General features: G+C 50.1%; 1 protein-coding gene across 1 annotated transcript in view; it reads left to right on the top strand.

The window, feature by feature from the left end:
* Positions 1-6,156, top strand: part of SNX29 (sorting nexin 29) — a 528,683-nt gene extending 522,527 nt beyond the window's left edge. Inside the window, exon 21 of the mRNA XM_038540328.1 lies at positions 1,380-6,156. Coding sequence (XP_038396256.1) covers positions 1,380-1,509 — 130 coding nt within the window. The 3' untranslated portion in view covers positions 1,510-6,156. The remainder of the gene's footprint in view (positions 1-1,379) is intronic.
* Positions 6,157-13,082: the final 6,926 nt, after the last annotated feature.

Genomic DNA, 13,082 nt, shown 5'->3' with positions numbered 1-13,082 from the left:
CAAAAGCGTTTTGTACCACGAGGTATCTACTGGAGAAGGTACTTATTTCTCACCTCTCCTGCCAGCCGTAGAGCCCACCGTTATTCCAATACCAAGTCTTGTTGGTTCCACTAAGGTCCGAGTCTTACCACACACAGGGGCCCCAAGAATGTCCACGCCCGTGTCTCCGACATAGGGCAGCGGCTCTGCAGCTGTGGTTAGAGACTCGAAAAGGCAGATGGCGCAGGTGGGCCCAGTGTGACCACAGACGGCCTTGTAAGAGGGACACGGGGACCGTGATGAGGAAGGCAGGGAAACATTCTCCACGGGAGCCTCCAGAAGGAACTAGGAGCCCCGCCAACAGACTCCTTGGACCCATTTTGGACTTACGGCCTCTGCAACCATAAGACAGTACATTTTGCATTAAAGCCATGAGGTCTGGGGTCATTTGTTATGAGAACCACAGAGAGTTAAGAGCTCACCACCTCTGCATGCACGGCCACAGCCCGGACCCCGGCAGCCCCTCTCCACACGCAGGCAGGGGTCACTTCACAGGGTGGCCGGGCCATGGCCTCGCTCCTGCCCTCCTGGAGGTGGTGGCCTCAGGCTTCTGCCCAGGGATGCGCCGGCTGCCCTTGTAGCCTGTGACTAACGACATCCCCGGAGGCCCAGAGTCTCCCCCAGGCCTGGGAGAACCCGTCTTGATCACTGCTCTGGCTCCAGTGGCTCCAACGGGGCTCAGCCCACATGGTGCTCCAGAAAGTCCTAGCACGAAGGGACCCGCCGCTCCATCCTGCAGGGTCACACGCCATTTTATCTCGGGTTCCCCCGTTCGGCCTCCCCGTGGGTCAGTGCCACCTCCACCACGGCTGGAGCGCTCCCACGGTCCCATCGTGTAGACCGTTTAAAACCGAGATGGGGAAGCCCCTCGGTCGGACCGGGGAGTGGTTTTGCTGTTCTTGGCTCTTTTATACGAGGAACGTCCTTATAATTAGACGTTGGCCTACGTCCTGGTTATTCTCGTAGGACGAATTCCACAAGAAGTTCCCCCGTTTTTGCTACACCTCTTTTGACTTCAAATGCCATGTTCTCCAAGGCACTTTGATCTTCCAGCAAGGGCACATTTCAGTGGCACCGGGGGAAGGAAGGGAAGGAAGCCATGACCAGCACCTTACCTTACAGCCTGAAAATCGAGTCCAGGACGAACAGCCCCAAAGCTAGCTGGGACGCGCAGCTGTGCTTGGGCACGTCGGAAGACAGATGAGTTGCCTAACTGGGTTCCCCCCTTGTCCTCGCCAGTCAGACCTGGGTCACAGATGCCCCCCAAGACCACTGCTGCCATTCCCACAGCCCGCGGGACACCCTGACTTAATCAGATTCTCCCCTGCTCTGTCTTACAGTGACATTACCCCTCCTGGAGAACCACTGACCAAGAACAGCCGCCCCAAAGTGGCTTCCCGCTTCCCCAAGCTGTCCCGAGGTCACCCCAGAGAGACACGCAACGTGGAGCCCCAGAGCGGCGACCTCTGACCTCAGCCGAACCCCAGACTTGGGCCCTCTGTGCTGCGCCAGCTGCCTCTGCCTAGCCCCTCCGCGTCTGACCTGGCCACCGCAGCTGGCCCCTCCGCCCTGGAGTGACCACCACGTCCACCTGGCGATCCCCCGGAGAGCACACCTTCCCCAGCAGTCCTTGACGCTGATTAAACTGGTCAGTCTCAGAGGGCAAGGAGGCTCCTCTCCGGACAGACTCGGACGCACGGGCACCCTCCCGGGGTCGGCCCGTTCCCTCCCTCCAGCTCAGGGGCCAGCAGGAGGGTGGGCGCCCCGTGGAGCTCGGAGCCCCTGGGTGGAGATGCACAACTGAGGTTGGTCAGCAGCCGCCTCTTGACTCCTTCCCCCGTGGGAATCAGGATGACTGTTACCCTTCTTCTTCTTTTCATGTAACTGCCTGCTTAACCTATGGACGCGTGCGGTTAGAGCGGGGAGGTCCTGTGCCTCCCCGTTTTACTCTCTACCAGTGGCCCGAAGATGCCCTGGTTGTAGAAATCGTGGCCGGCGGCAGCTCACGTGGCCTCCTCGAGGGAGACAGCCCCGTGACCTTCTCGTGAAGGAGCCACGAGTGACGCTGAACTGGGGTGCTTAGAGCACTGCCCCCGACCTCCCCAGGTGGGCTCTGGAGGGGCCAGCCCGCAGTGGCAGCCTGGTGACCCCAGGTTGGAGAGCCCTGGGTTGTCCAGAACTCTGGGGCCTGACCTCACAAGCCACGAGGTCTCGAGGTCGTGGGAGAGGCTTGGGGCCCTCGGTGCAGCCCCCCGTGAGCTTGGAACAGATCACGGTCCTTGCTGACAGATGTGTCCCTGCACTCCGTGCCGCCACCCCAACCCACACAGCCCTGCCCAGCCCCTGCCCCGGTGCTGCCCGGCAGCTGGCTCCGTAGATGGCAGCATCCCGGAGCATGTGCTCAGCCGCAGAGTGCAACCGGGAACTCGGGTTCCAGGGAAGGACTGAGCAGCCCCGTGGGTGCAACAGCAGCCTGAGGCAGGTGGAGAGGGCGAGGCATGCATGGACACTCCCCAGAACAGTTTCAGCTCCCACCTGGGACCGAGGAAACCTCTGGAAAGCCTCACCTGAAAGGTTTCTGCTGTGCATCCCCAGTGGCCAGAAGGAACCAGAAAGGATTCAGGGCAGTCACAGGAAGCTGAGGTGACGTTGGGACCAGAGGCCACGTGAGCAGGATGAACCCGCTGTCCTCTGTGGGCCGAGGCAGGAGGGGACTGTCGTCAGCCGGTGGGTCGAGGGGACCTGAGACACCGTGTCCCTGAAAGGCAATACAGGGTCGCTTCCTCACTCGCCAAGGTCCCCACTGCACCTGCGTTTCCTCTGAGCTCCGGGTCCCATGGGGCCGGTTGGTCCCCTCCCAGGCTGCGGGAGCACAGTTGTCCTGGACAGAGCCAACCCTGAAGGCTCGAGCTGCCCCGAGTCCTGCTTCCTGAGGGTGGTTTACTGCTCCCCGCGACGCCAGCTGGGAGACTGCCCCTGCACTGCCTGTCCCCTGTGTTCCCCTTGGAGACAGAGGGGAGCCTCTGTGGCTCACGTCCCCTGGGGCTGAGGGTTCTGCTCAACCAGCCTGTTTGAGCACTGGACCCACAACACCCTGAGTGTGAATCTAGCTTCACCTTCTCCAAAATCCCCACCAGGAACCTTCGACATTCTACGGAGGTTAAAAAAAAAAAAAAAAAAAGTGCCCAGAGTAAGGGACAGATGCTAAGCCTTGAGAAATAATGACACACTCAGCCTGTATTTACAAAAGGAGAAACTGCCTATTTTTTAAAGCTTAATTGTTCATGGAAAACTTGCCCTGCTCTCCTGAAATCAGACGGAAGAGCATGTTCCTGGGACCACACGTGAACCATCCGGGCTGCTTGCTCTGTGCACTCCCTTCTCGTGATGTGGTGGGAATCTTAGAACCACGTTCAGCACACGGGCCACCTCCCCAATTTCAGCTCAGATATGCATGTGACACACACATGACACTAACTCCTTAAAGCCTTAACTCTGGAGTCATAGAATGTTCTGCGGTGGTACATCCATCCAGCTGCTCAGATACCACCGCTCCCTAGTGTGGTGGGATGGACACAGAGCAGGGGAAGAACCAGACCCAGGTCCAGCCGGGTGCAGACTACGATCTGATGCACAAAATGCCCTCCCCCAGCCCCCCCCACGCCGTGTCGTCTGCTGCCCTTCCATCTGACCCAGTTCAGAGGGCTGGCTGGCCCCTGCCCTGCACACCACCCACTCAGCCCCATGACCCGTCAGAGGGAAAGACAGTGCTACGGAGAGAACCCGCAGACGTTGCTCCTGTCTCCTGGATCCAGGAAGAGGACCCATTGGTGCCTCCAAAGTTAGCACCTGCGGGGCCCACCCGGGATAGCACATCACATCCCCCGGCAGGCACCTGGCAGTCACCTGTAGCACCAAGAGCCACCACCTCCAGGGCTTTCTGGCTACAAAGGGATCACCTGGTTGTCAAGACAAAACCATCTTCTGAGTCGTCCCTAGCAAGAGAGGGAGGGACACGGATGAGGTCTGCGGGCACACGCTCTGCTCCACAGCGACGCCCCTGAGCTCCCGGCTGACCGCTCCGTTGTCAGCAGTAGCAGGGTGTGGGTCGTGCCTTTGAAAACCAGAGGCAATCACAGCTGTTGACATTCGCAGCCGAGCACAGCTGCAGCTCCTGCCCAGCGGCCACCGTCAGGGGAGGCCTCAGGGTCAGGACCAGGAACAGAGAGGTCCCAGCCAGCCCCGCGGATCAGAAGCTGCCCTGCTTACTTCCCAGCCCCCAGAACCGGGTCTCTGGCTGGAACACACTAGTTTCCTCTTTTTCTCAGCTCCACAGGGGACTATTCACTCACCTGAGGCCCCAGGCACAAGGCTCTGGGCCCCAATCGCCCCCCAGCTGCCCGCTTTCAGCCAGGGTACCGGCCAGGCCTGGTCCTCCGGGGTCCCAGCAGGCTCCCTCCCCATCAATCTCCTCATGCCTCAGCCCAGCTCCCTCGTATCGGCACCAGAACCCATCCCCCGTGGGGCACTCCACTCCCGAGGGGCCCTCTTACACAGCCTGCAGCTGCCAGTGGAAGACCCGGCAAGGCCCCGCCTGCCCAGAAACAGCAGACCGGCCAGCAGGCAGCCCCGGAAGGGGAGCACCTCCACCTCAGTTTCAACCCCAAAGGCAATAATCGTCTTGACCTTTCCCCAGTGCTTGACTCAGGACCACGCCACACATTGGGCTCTGCCCCCAGCTGGGGACGCGGTAGACAGAGGGTGCTTCCGGCAGGCAGGCATCTGCTCGTGAGCAGGGTCTTGGACAACGATCATTTTTCAAAATATTTTGCATTGTTTCATTAAAGCTAACATTAAATATTTGCTGTTGGGTTTGGCTTCTGTGCTAATTTTGCACAATTGTAGCACTGTATATTTTATCTAACGTTTATGTGCCAAAAAGTTCGTCTTCATGTTTCTGTAATACGTGGTTTTGATTAGGTTTCTAAAATAAAATTTCAGCTACTGGATCAGCAGGGATGAGGGTAGAGGTGCGCTCAGACCCCACCAGCTCTGGGCTCCTCCTGCCGCTGCCCAGATGCACCTGCCCCCCAGCCAGGAAGCACTGTGGTGTACGGGCCTGCTTGTGACACTCTTGGGCAAGGAGCCTCTACTCTTGCAGCAAAATCTTCACAACACGTCGCATGGGCTTCTTTATGTACCTAATGAGTTTCTTTAGGAGAAAACAAAAATCTGATTTCTCTAAAGGATGGCTGAGCCTATGGCACGGATGAGCACCTCATTGGTAGAAAATGCCGAGTTCACTAGTGTTTGGAGGTCCAGGGGTTCTGTTCTTATGGGCACATGAATGCTTCTCCATCACGACCGGAAAACCACTAGCTGACCTGCCCCCCTCAGAGCCTGATCAGGTCTAGCTTCCTGCCTTCCCAAACTGCAGGCAGAGAGGCCACCCGTTCACCTTTAGAGGTTCTTCCCACCATCAATAGACAACCATGGAGGGGAAAGGCGCTTGCAAAAAATTGGGACGGAGGCCACGGAAGGATATTTGCACCCAGGATCGCTGAGAGGAACCTGGACAACATGCATTTCCGAGGGAGGGGGGAGTGGAGCTCGTTAGGATGTTTTCTTTTCTAGGATTCAGCCTAGAAAGAATGTCTACGTCTGCAGCCTCAGCTTCACCATCGCTGGCATCGTTTGGTAGAGATCACTTTGCTCACCTTAGCAGGTACGGACTTCCTGGAGGAGGGAGACTTGTGAATGCAGGAGCAGGGGGCCCAGCGGGGAGGCCGTCTATCCCGAAGGGTCTCCCACCGCTGACCGGGTCCCTGTGAGCCCTCTGCTGGGAGGAATATGGCCACATATTGGGAGTCGAGTCCACTGTCTGGATGCACGTGGGGCCTAACAGTCTGCAGATTTGCTCCGAAACGTGTAGTATTATGTTAACTACCCTCTTATGTTAAGGTTTACACAATAGGATTTTTAAACAAATGTGTTTAATTTTCTAAAATCTCTTGTATTAAACTTTTCTTTTGGAATAAGCTGTGGTAATTTTGTTACAATCTGGTTCAGATACACCTCTTTACAATGAAAATAAAAACGGTCACATTTTATAAATTAGACCGTCCATTGAAGGTCTGTTTCTTTGAGTTCTCTTTCAGCAATGGGGGGATTCGCTAAACTTTCAATATACACATTTTAAAGATTTCCAGAAAGCTCATCCACCATTTCATAGGAGAACCTAGGAAACAGCATTCACTTAGACCAACCTGTTTTTATTTGAGCTTAAGTGGAGCAGAAATCCCACTGTGAGCTGTTAGCCCTGCAGAGCTTAGAGACCATCAAAATGCCATACAGAAAAAGCCCTCATTAGAGTTTCCTAGTCATCCAGATTGTTATTTGGCACCTACCGTATACCAGGCATGGGCATAGAGCAGGAAACAGGACAGAAGCACCCCTGCCATCTTGTACTTGAGTTCCAGGTGAGCCAGGTGGGTGATTTAAGTCAGCCATCCCTGCAGTTACTGACTGCATTAGGTGCCACCAAGAAATCAGCTGGGCTCGGGAAGCCAAGAACAGGGCCAGGACTGACTTTGACCCATGTAGGCCAGGGTGTCGCACTGTGGCACTGACCCTGGGGAGTGAGTAAGGCTGAGCAGGGTGACCACATATAGGATGTTTACAGCATCCCTGGTCTCGACCCACTAGACCTGTAGCACTGTGCAGCTGTGACAACCAGAAATGTCTCCAGACCTGGCCACCTATCTCCCAAGTGCAGACGGCCCCCGGTTGAGAACTGTGGGGCGAGGCCAAGGGCTTCTTTTGGCAGAAGTGACATTTAAGATTTAACTGGAGGATGAGAAAGAAATGGAACACTGTCCTTCCCTTCCTCCCACCACCCCTCCAAGCCCCCAAGTTACATTGGCTTGAAAACCCATGCCCAGAGCCAGGGACTTGGCCTTCCTAACCTAGTTATGGGAACGGAGAAGAGAAAGGTTCTCTAAGAAGTGCCCAGGCATGGGGTCATTCTGTGCAACTCCTACCATCAAACCTGGGGGGGATCTGACCAGGGCTCCAAGGAGGGTGGCGCCACAGCTCCAGAGCCCAGTGCTGTGGGAAGGCCACGCAGGGTGGGCTGGGGGTTGGGGGGGGGGGGGGACACAAATGCTGGCCATTAAGGACGTGTGTGTACGGCACTCAGCACACCCACTGTGGCCTCCAGCTTTCTCAACCCTGTGCCCCCCACCCCCATCCCTAGGCCCGTGAAGCATGTGCCTTCCCATGTATTTGAACAGATAAGAAAACTAAGCTCAGGCTGTGTGTTGGTCCCAGCTCCAATCAGCCTTGGCCACACTCCAGCGTGTCCCAGTCACCTCTGCCTCACATCCATGTGTGTCCTGAACCAACCCTGACATGTGCAACCTCTCATCAGGGAGGTCTCAGCTGCCTGGCTGCCTCCAAGCACAGCTCACCACCCACCCACCCACCCACCCCCAACAGTATTCTCCTGAGCCCTCCCAACTAGAGGCTCATTCTCAGTTTCCCTATTCCAGACTACTTTGCCTCCTCAAAAGCATTAGTCCCTGTGGAGCTCAGGCCAGCTACTGGTCACAGCCTCTACCTGACTCCCTGCAACTTCTTCTCATTCCCTGGTCATTAGCACCCCAGCTGATGCCCCATATCTCACTCCCCAGCTTCTCCCTCCCTGAAGGCTTTTCCTCTTGGCCACTTGCACCTCCTCCAGATCCACACAGCAGCCATAACCCTGCCACTTCTAGAGTTTGACTTTAGGTTCTCTGCTCTGACTGGTCTGTCCTCCCAGTATGTTACTCCAATGTCCCCAAGACAACAACTCTTCAAATACTCTAAGACCTGCAACCTGTCATTCTGTAAAGCCTGTCCTCACTTTCTTGCTAAGCCCCCTCCTTCCCGGCATTGGTTCTACAGGCATGACGATCAGCGCTCCCTTCCAGGCGTCGGTTCTCTTGCCCATCTTTCTACTTGGCCAGCAGAAACACAGCCTTGGTCAAGCCCAACCAACAAGCCAGTATTACTGCAACTTTGCTTTGGGACTCCACACTTTGTTTTCCATGTAGTTTGAGACAAATGCATTTGGAAGAATTCTTAGTTTGTGTTGGGGGCACACAATGCATAAAGAGAGAATTTTGTAACATCAGCAACTGAAAGGGGTGGGGACAGAGCTATAGCATTTTGTAGGTTACTGAAGGTGAGCTGGATAAATAAAAACCAGTTGGAGTGCTAGAAGTTGAAGATGTTCAGTGTAACCTCCACAGGAACAGCAGATCACTACATACACACAAAAAGAAATGACAAAGGAATTTAAACATTTCACTAAAGGAAAAGAAATTAACAGAAGACAGGAAAGCAAGAAATGAGAAATAGAAGGCTGTAAGCCATATTGAAAACAAAAGGCAAAATGACAAAATTCCCTCCTTATCAGTCATTTCTTAAGTGTAAATGGATTAAACTCTCCAATCAGGACAGAGATTGGCAGAATGGATAAGAACACATGATCCAACTATATGCTGTCTACAATGACTCATTTGGACCCAAAAAAAGACAGTGAAAACATGGGACGATATTCTATGCCAAGAGTAACCAAAAGGGAGGAGCAGCTATGCTGATATCAAAATAGACTTTAAATAAAGGTTGCATGAGACAATTATATAATACGAGACTCAGTATAGCAATAGTACAGCAATATAAGACTCAGTATCTTTATATTAATATCTAAATGCACACTTCATGATGGACCATCAAGTTCTAGGGAGTAAAAACTAAGAATTTAAGGGAAAGTCAGTTCTACAATTATAGATGGAAACTTCCATACCTCTTCTTGATAATGTATAGAGCCACAACCAGAAGGAAAGAGGACGTAAACACAATAAACCAAGCAGATGTAACACATGCATAGAAACTCTACCCAGGGACACCACACGCACAATTCTCAAGCGCACAAGGGACATTCTCCAGGACGCCATATGTTAGGACACAAAACTAGTCTCGTATTTAAAAATACTGATAGCATATAAAACACCTTCTCCAACCACAATAGGATGAAGTTGGAGATCATTAGCGGAAGGAAAACTGGAAAATTCACCTTTTTCTGGAAATGAACACACTCATAACCAAACAGTGGATCAAAGAAGTCACAGAGGACATGAGAAAATACTTCAAGATGAATGAAAATGAAAATATAAAATACTGAAACTTATAAGATCCAGTGAAACCAGTGCCAAGGGAGATGTGTATAACTATAAATGCTCATATTAAAAAAAATAAGATCTAAAATCAACCACCTAACTTTACACCTTGAGGAACTAGAAAGACAAATTGAACCCAGAGTGAGGAGGAGGAAAATACAGGTTAGAGCAGAAATAGAGAAAAGAGAAAACTAATGAAAACAAAAGTTGGTTCTTTGAAAAGATCAAGAAAATTGACCAACTTCTAGTTAAAGAAAAAGACTCAAATTATTAAAATCAGAAATGAAAAATGGAGATGTTATTACTATTCCTCAGTAATAAAAAGGATTATGAACACACCGTGACCTGCATGCCATAGTTGAATAACCTACATGAAAAATACCTAGAAACACAAAACCTTGAATCACTAAATTCTGCACCTGAAACTAATATTACACTGTATGCTACATGGAATTTAAATAAACAGAAGAAAAAGAAAATGTGCACAAAGCCTACCAAAACTGAATCCAAAAATAGAAAATTTGGAGCAACCTATAACTGAATCGATGAAAGGCTTAGACTCAATGGCTTCACTGGTGAATTCTCCCAGACATTTAAGGAACTAATGCCAAACCATGACCTTTTCCCAAAAATTGAAAGGGGGGGGGGCACTTTCTAACTCATTCTATGAGAACAGCACTTCCCTGAAAACAAGAGAACTACAGACGAATATCCCTGGATAAGTGTTGATGTAAAATTCCTCAACAAAATTCTAGCAAACATTCGGATGCATAGTAAAAGAGAACTATACACCACAACCAAGAGGGAATTATTTCTGGAATGCAAGAATGGTTCGACATGAAAACTGATCAGTATAATGTGCACATCAGCAGAACAAAGGGAAAAACCACTGGATCATCTCAATAGGTGCAGAAATAGCATTTGACAAAATTCAACCTCCCTCTTATGATAAAAACACTCCGTAAAGAATAAAGGAAACTGCCTCCACAAAATAAAGGCCATATGTGAAAAGTCCACAGCAAACCTCCTATTTACTGAATGATGAAAGACTGAAAGCTTTTCCTCTAAGATCAGAAACCAGACAAGGGTGCCCACCTTTACGCTTCTATTTGACATGGTACCAGAAGTGCTTGCCAGAGCAACTAGGCAAGAAAAAGAAGAGCATCCAAACTGGAAAGAAAGTAAAATTAAACCTGTTCACAGATAATAGAATATCATATGTAGAAAACCCTAAGGATTTCACACGTGCAGGCGCGTGCGCATGCACACACACACCTATTAGAACTGATGAACAACTTTGGCAAAGGGCAGGATACGAAGTCAACCCATAAGGCAGTTGCATTTCTACACACCAACCATGAACAACCTGAAAGAGAAATTATGAAAGCAATCCCCTGTACAAAAGCATCAAAAAAGAATAAAATACTTAGAATTAACCTAACCAAAGAAGTGAAAGACTTGAAGATAAATGGAAATACCATGTTCATAGGTTAGAAGACAATGTAGTTACATCAATAGTACAATTAAGAAAAAAGAAAGCCCAGGCCCCAAATGGTGTGACATAGAATTCCTAAACTGGTGAATATATCCTCTAATTGCAGATTCAACACCTCCCAGAAATGTCGCCTTGGCCGGTCAGCTAGGGATTTTTCAGTCCATACCAGTGAGTCTGCCACTGGAGCCCTCTCCATCCCCCAGAGAAAAAGGAAGTAATCTGCCTAAGACATCTTGCTCTTTGCCCTAAAAAGTGGCCTTATCTGGAATAATCGTTTTCTTTTGCCAGTGACTTTCTTGCCCTTCCTCCTCCTCCTACAGAAACCTTCCCTTTTGTACAACTCCCTGGAGCACCTCTCTGCTTGCTGCATGGGGTGCCTCCTGACTCATCATTTAGTACATCCAGTTAGATCTTCAGATGTACTTGAAGTTTATTATTTAGCACTACCCAGAGCAATCCACCAATTCAATGCAATCCCTATTCAAATCCCAGTGATCTCTTTTTGCAGAAATAGAAAAAAAACCCATCCTAAAGTTCATATGGATCCTCAAGAGAACCCGAGTAGCTACAGCCACGTTCGGAAAGAACAAAGCTGGGAGACTCGCACTTCCTGATTTCAACACTTACTATAAAGCTACACTCATCAAGCCTTTATGCCCTGGGATAAAGACAGGCACACAAAAAGAATAGAAGGTAGAACCTAGAAAAACGCTCACGTGTATATGGCCAACTAATTTTTGACAAGGGTGCCAAGCCCTTTCCATGGGGAAAGGATAGTCTTTTCAACAAATGGTGCTGGGGAAACTGGATATCCACCTGCGAAAGAGACGTTCAACCCTTACCCCCACACCATGTACAAAAAATAAACTCAAAGTTTACCAAAGACTTAACTGTAAGACCTAAAACCATAGAACTTTTAGAAGAAAAACAGGTGAAACTTTCAAGACATTGGACTTGACAATGGTTTCTTGGCTATGACTCCAAAGTCACAAATAACAAAAGCAAAAATAGACCTATTGGATTCACGAAAATAAGAAGTTAAGCACCAAAAGATGGTATTTCCAGAATAAAACTGACACACAAAATAGCATATTTGTAGATCTTGTATCTAATAACAGATTAGTATCCAGAAAATACACAAAACTCTTAAAACTCAGCCAGAAACCAAGTCATCTGATTGAAAAAGGGGCAAAGGACTCAAATAGACAGTTCTCCCAAGAAGATACACAAGCAGCCAAAACACACATGAAAAGATCCTTAACATCGCTAATCATTAAGGAAATCAAACCTACAATGAGACACCACCTCATTTCCTTTAGGATGCTCACTATTAAAAACACGGTTGCCTGGGTGTCTAATTCAGGTGCGCATCTGACTCTTGGTCTCAGCTCAGGTCTTGATCTTGCAGTTATGGGTTCAAGCTCTGTGTTGGGCTCCATGCTGGGCCTGGAGCCTACTTTTTAAAAAGTTAAAACAAAACTGAAAACAAAAAGAACTTAAGTGGTGGTGAGTATGTGGAGCAATCAGAACCCTCATACGTGGTTGATGAGAATGGAAATTAGTGCAGCCACTATGGAAAACAGTATGGTGGTGCCTCAGAAAATTAAACACAGCATTACCGTATAACCCAGCAATTCTCCCCCTGGGCATATACCCCAAAGAATTAAAAGCAGGGTCTGGAAAAGATATTCATACGCCCATGTTCAAAACAGCATCATTTACAATAGTTAAAAAATACAGAAGCAACCTAGGTGTCCACTGATGGATGAACAGATAAGCACAACGTGGTCTGTCCACACAAGGGAGTATTACAGAGCTTTAGAAAGGAAGGTCGAATCATGCTACAGTTACGTCAAGGGCAGTAAGACAAACACAGAAGGACAAATACAATTGCACCTACAAGAGAGACGTAGAATCACAAAGCACAGGGGTTGCCAAGGGCAGGGGTGGGCAGAGAGCACAGGAGAGGACATTCAGTGGGCGCAGGGCTTTGCAGGATGAGGACAGTTCTGAGAATGGGCGGTGGCGCTGCTTGCAGGTGATGGATTTACTTAATACCCGAGTGTACTCAAAAATACTGTTTCATTATGTGCTTCACCACAGTGAAAAATAGATACACTGACGATAGAGAAGAGCTTTAAAGTCAGAGTCTTGAATTTGCAGATTTGCCATGGACCCTTTGATCATGGCGCCCCAGCCTCGGTTTCCTCATCTGTGAAAGGGACACCCGGGCTCGGATCTGCTCCAGGCTGTGACAGGTAAATGAGGCACCCGGGCCTGTGGGGACCACATCGCTGCCCTCCTGCTCCGGGTCACCCATCCTTCTG

The sequence above is a fragment of the Canis lupus genome, chromosome 6, assembly GCF_011100685.1.
Source record: "Canis lupus familiaris isolate Mischka breed German Shepherd chromosome 6, alternate assembly UU_Cfam_GSD_1.0, whole genome shotgun sequence".
Classification (NCBI taxonomy): Eukaryota; Metazoa; Chordata; class Mammalia; order Carnivora; family Canidae; genus Canis; species Canis lupus.
The sequence above is the reverse complement of the archived record's forward strand: the minus strand, read 5'-3'. Positions and strand labels throughout refer to the sequence as shown.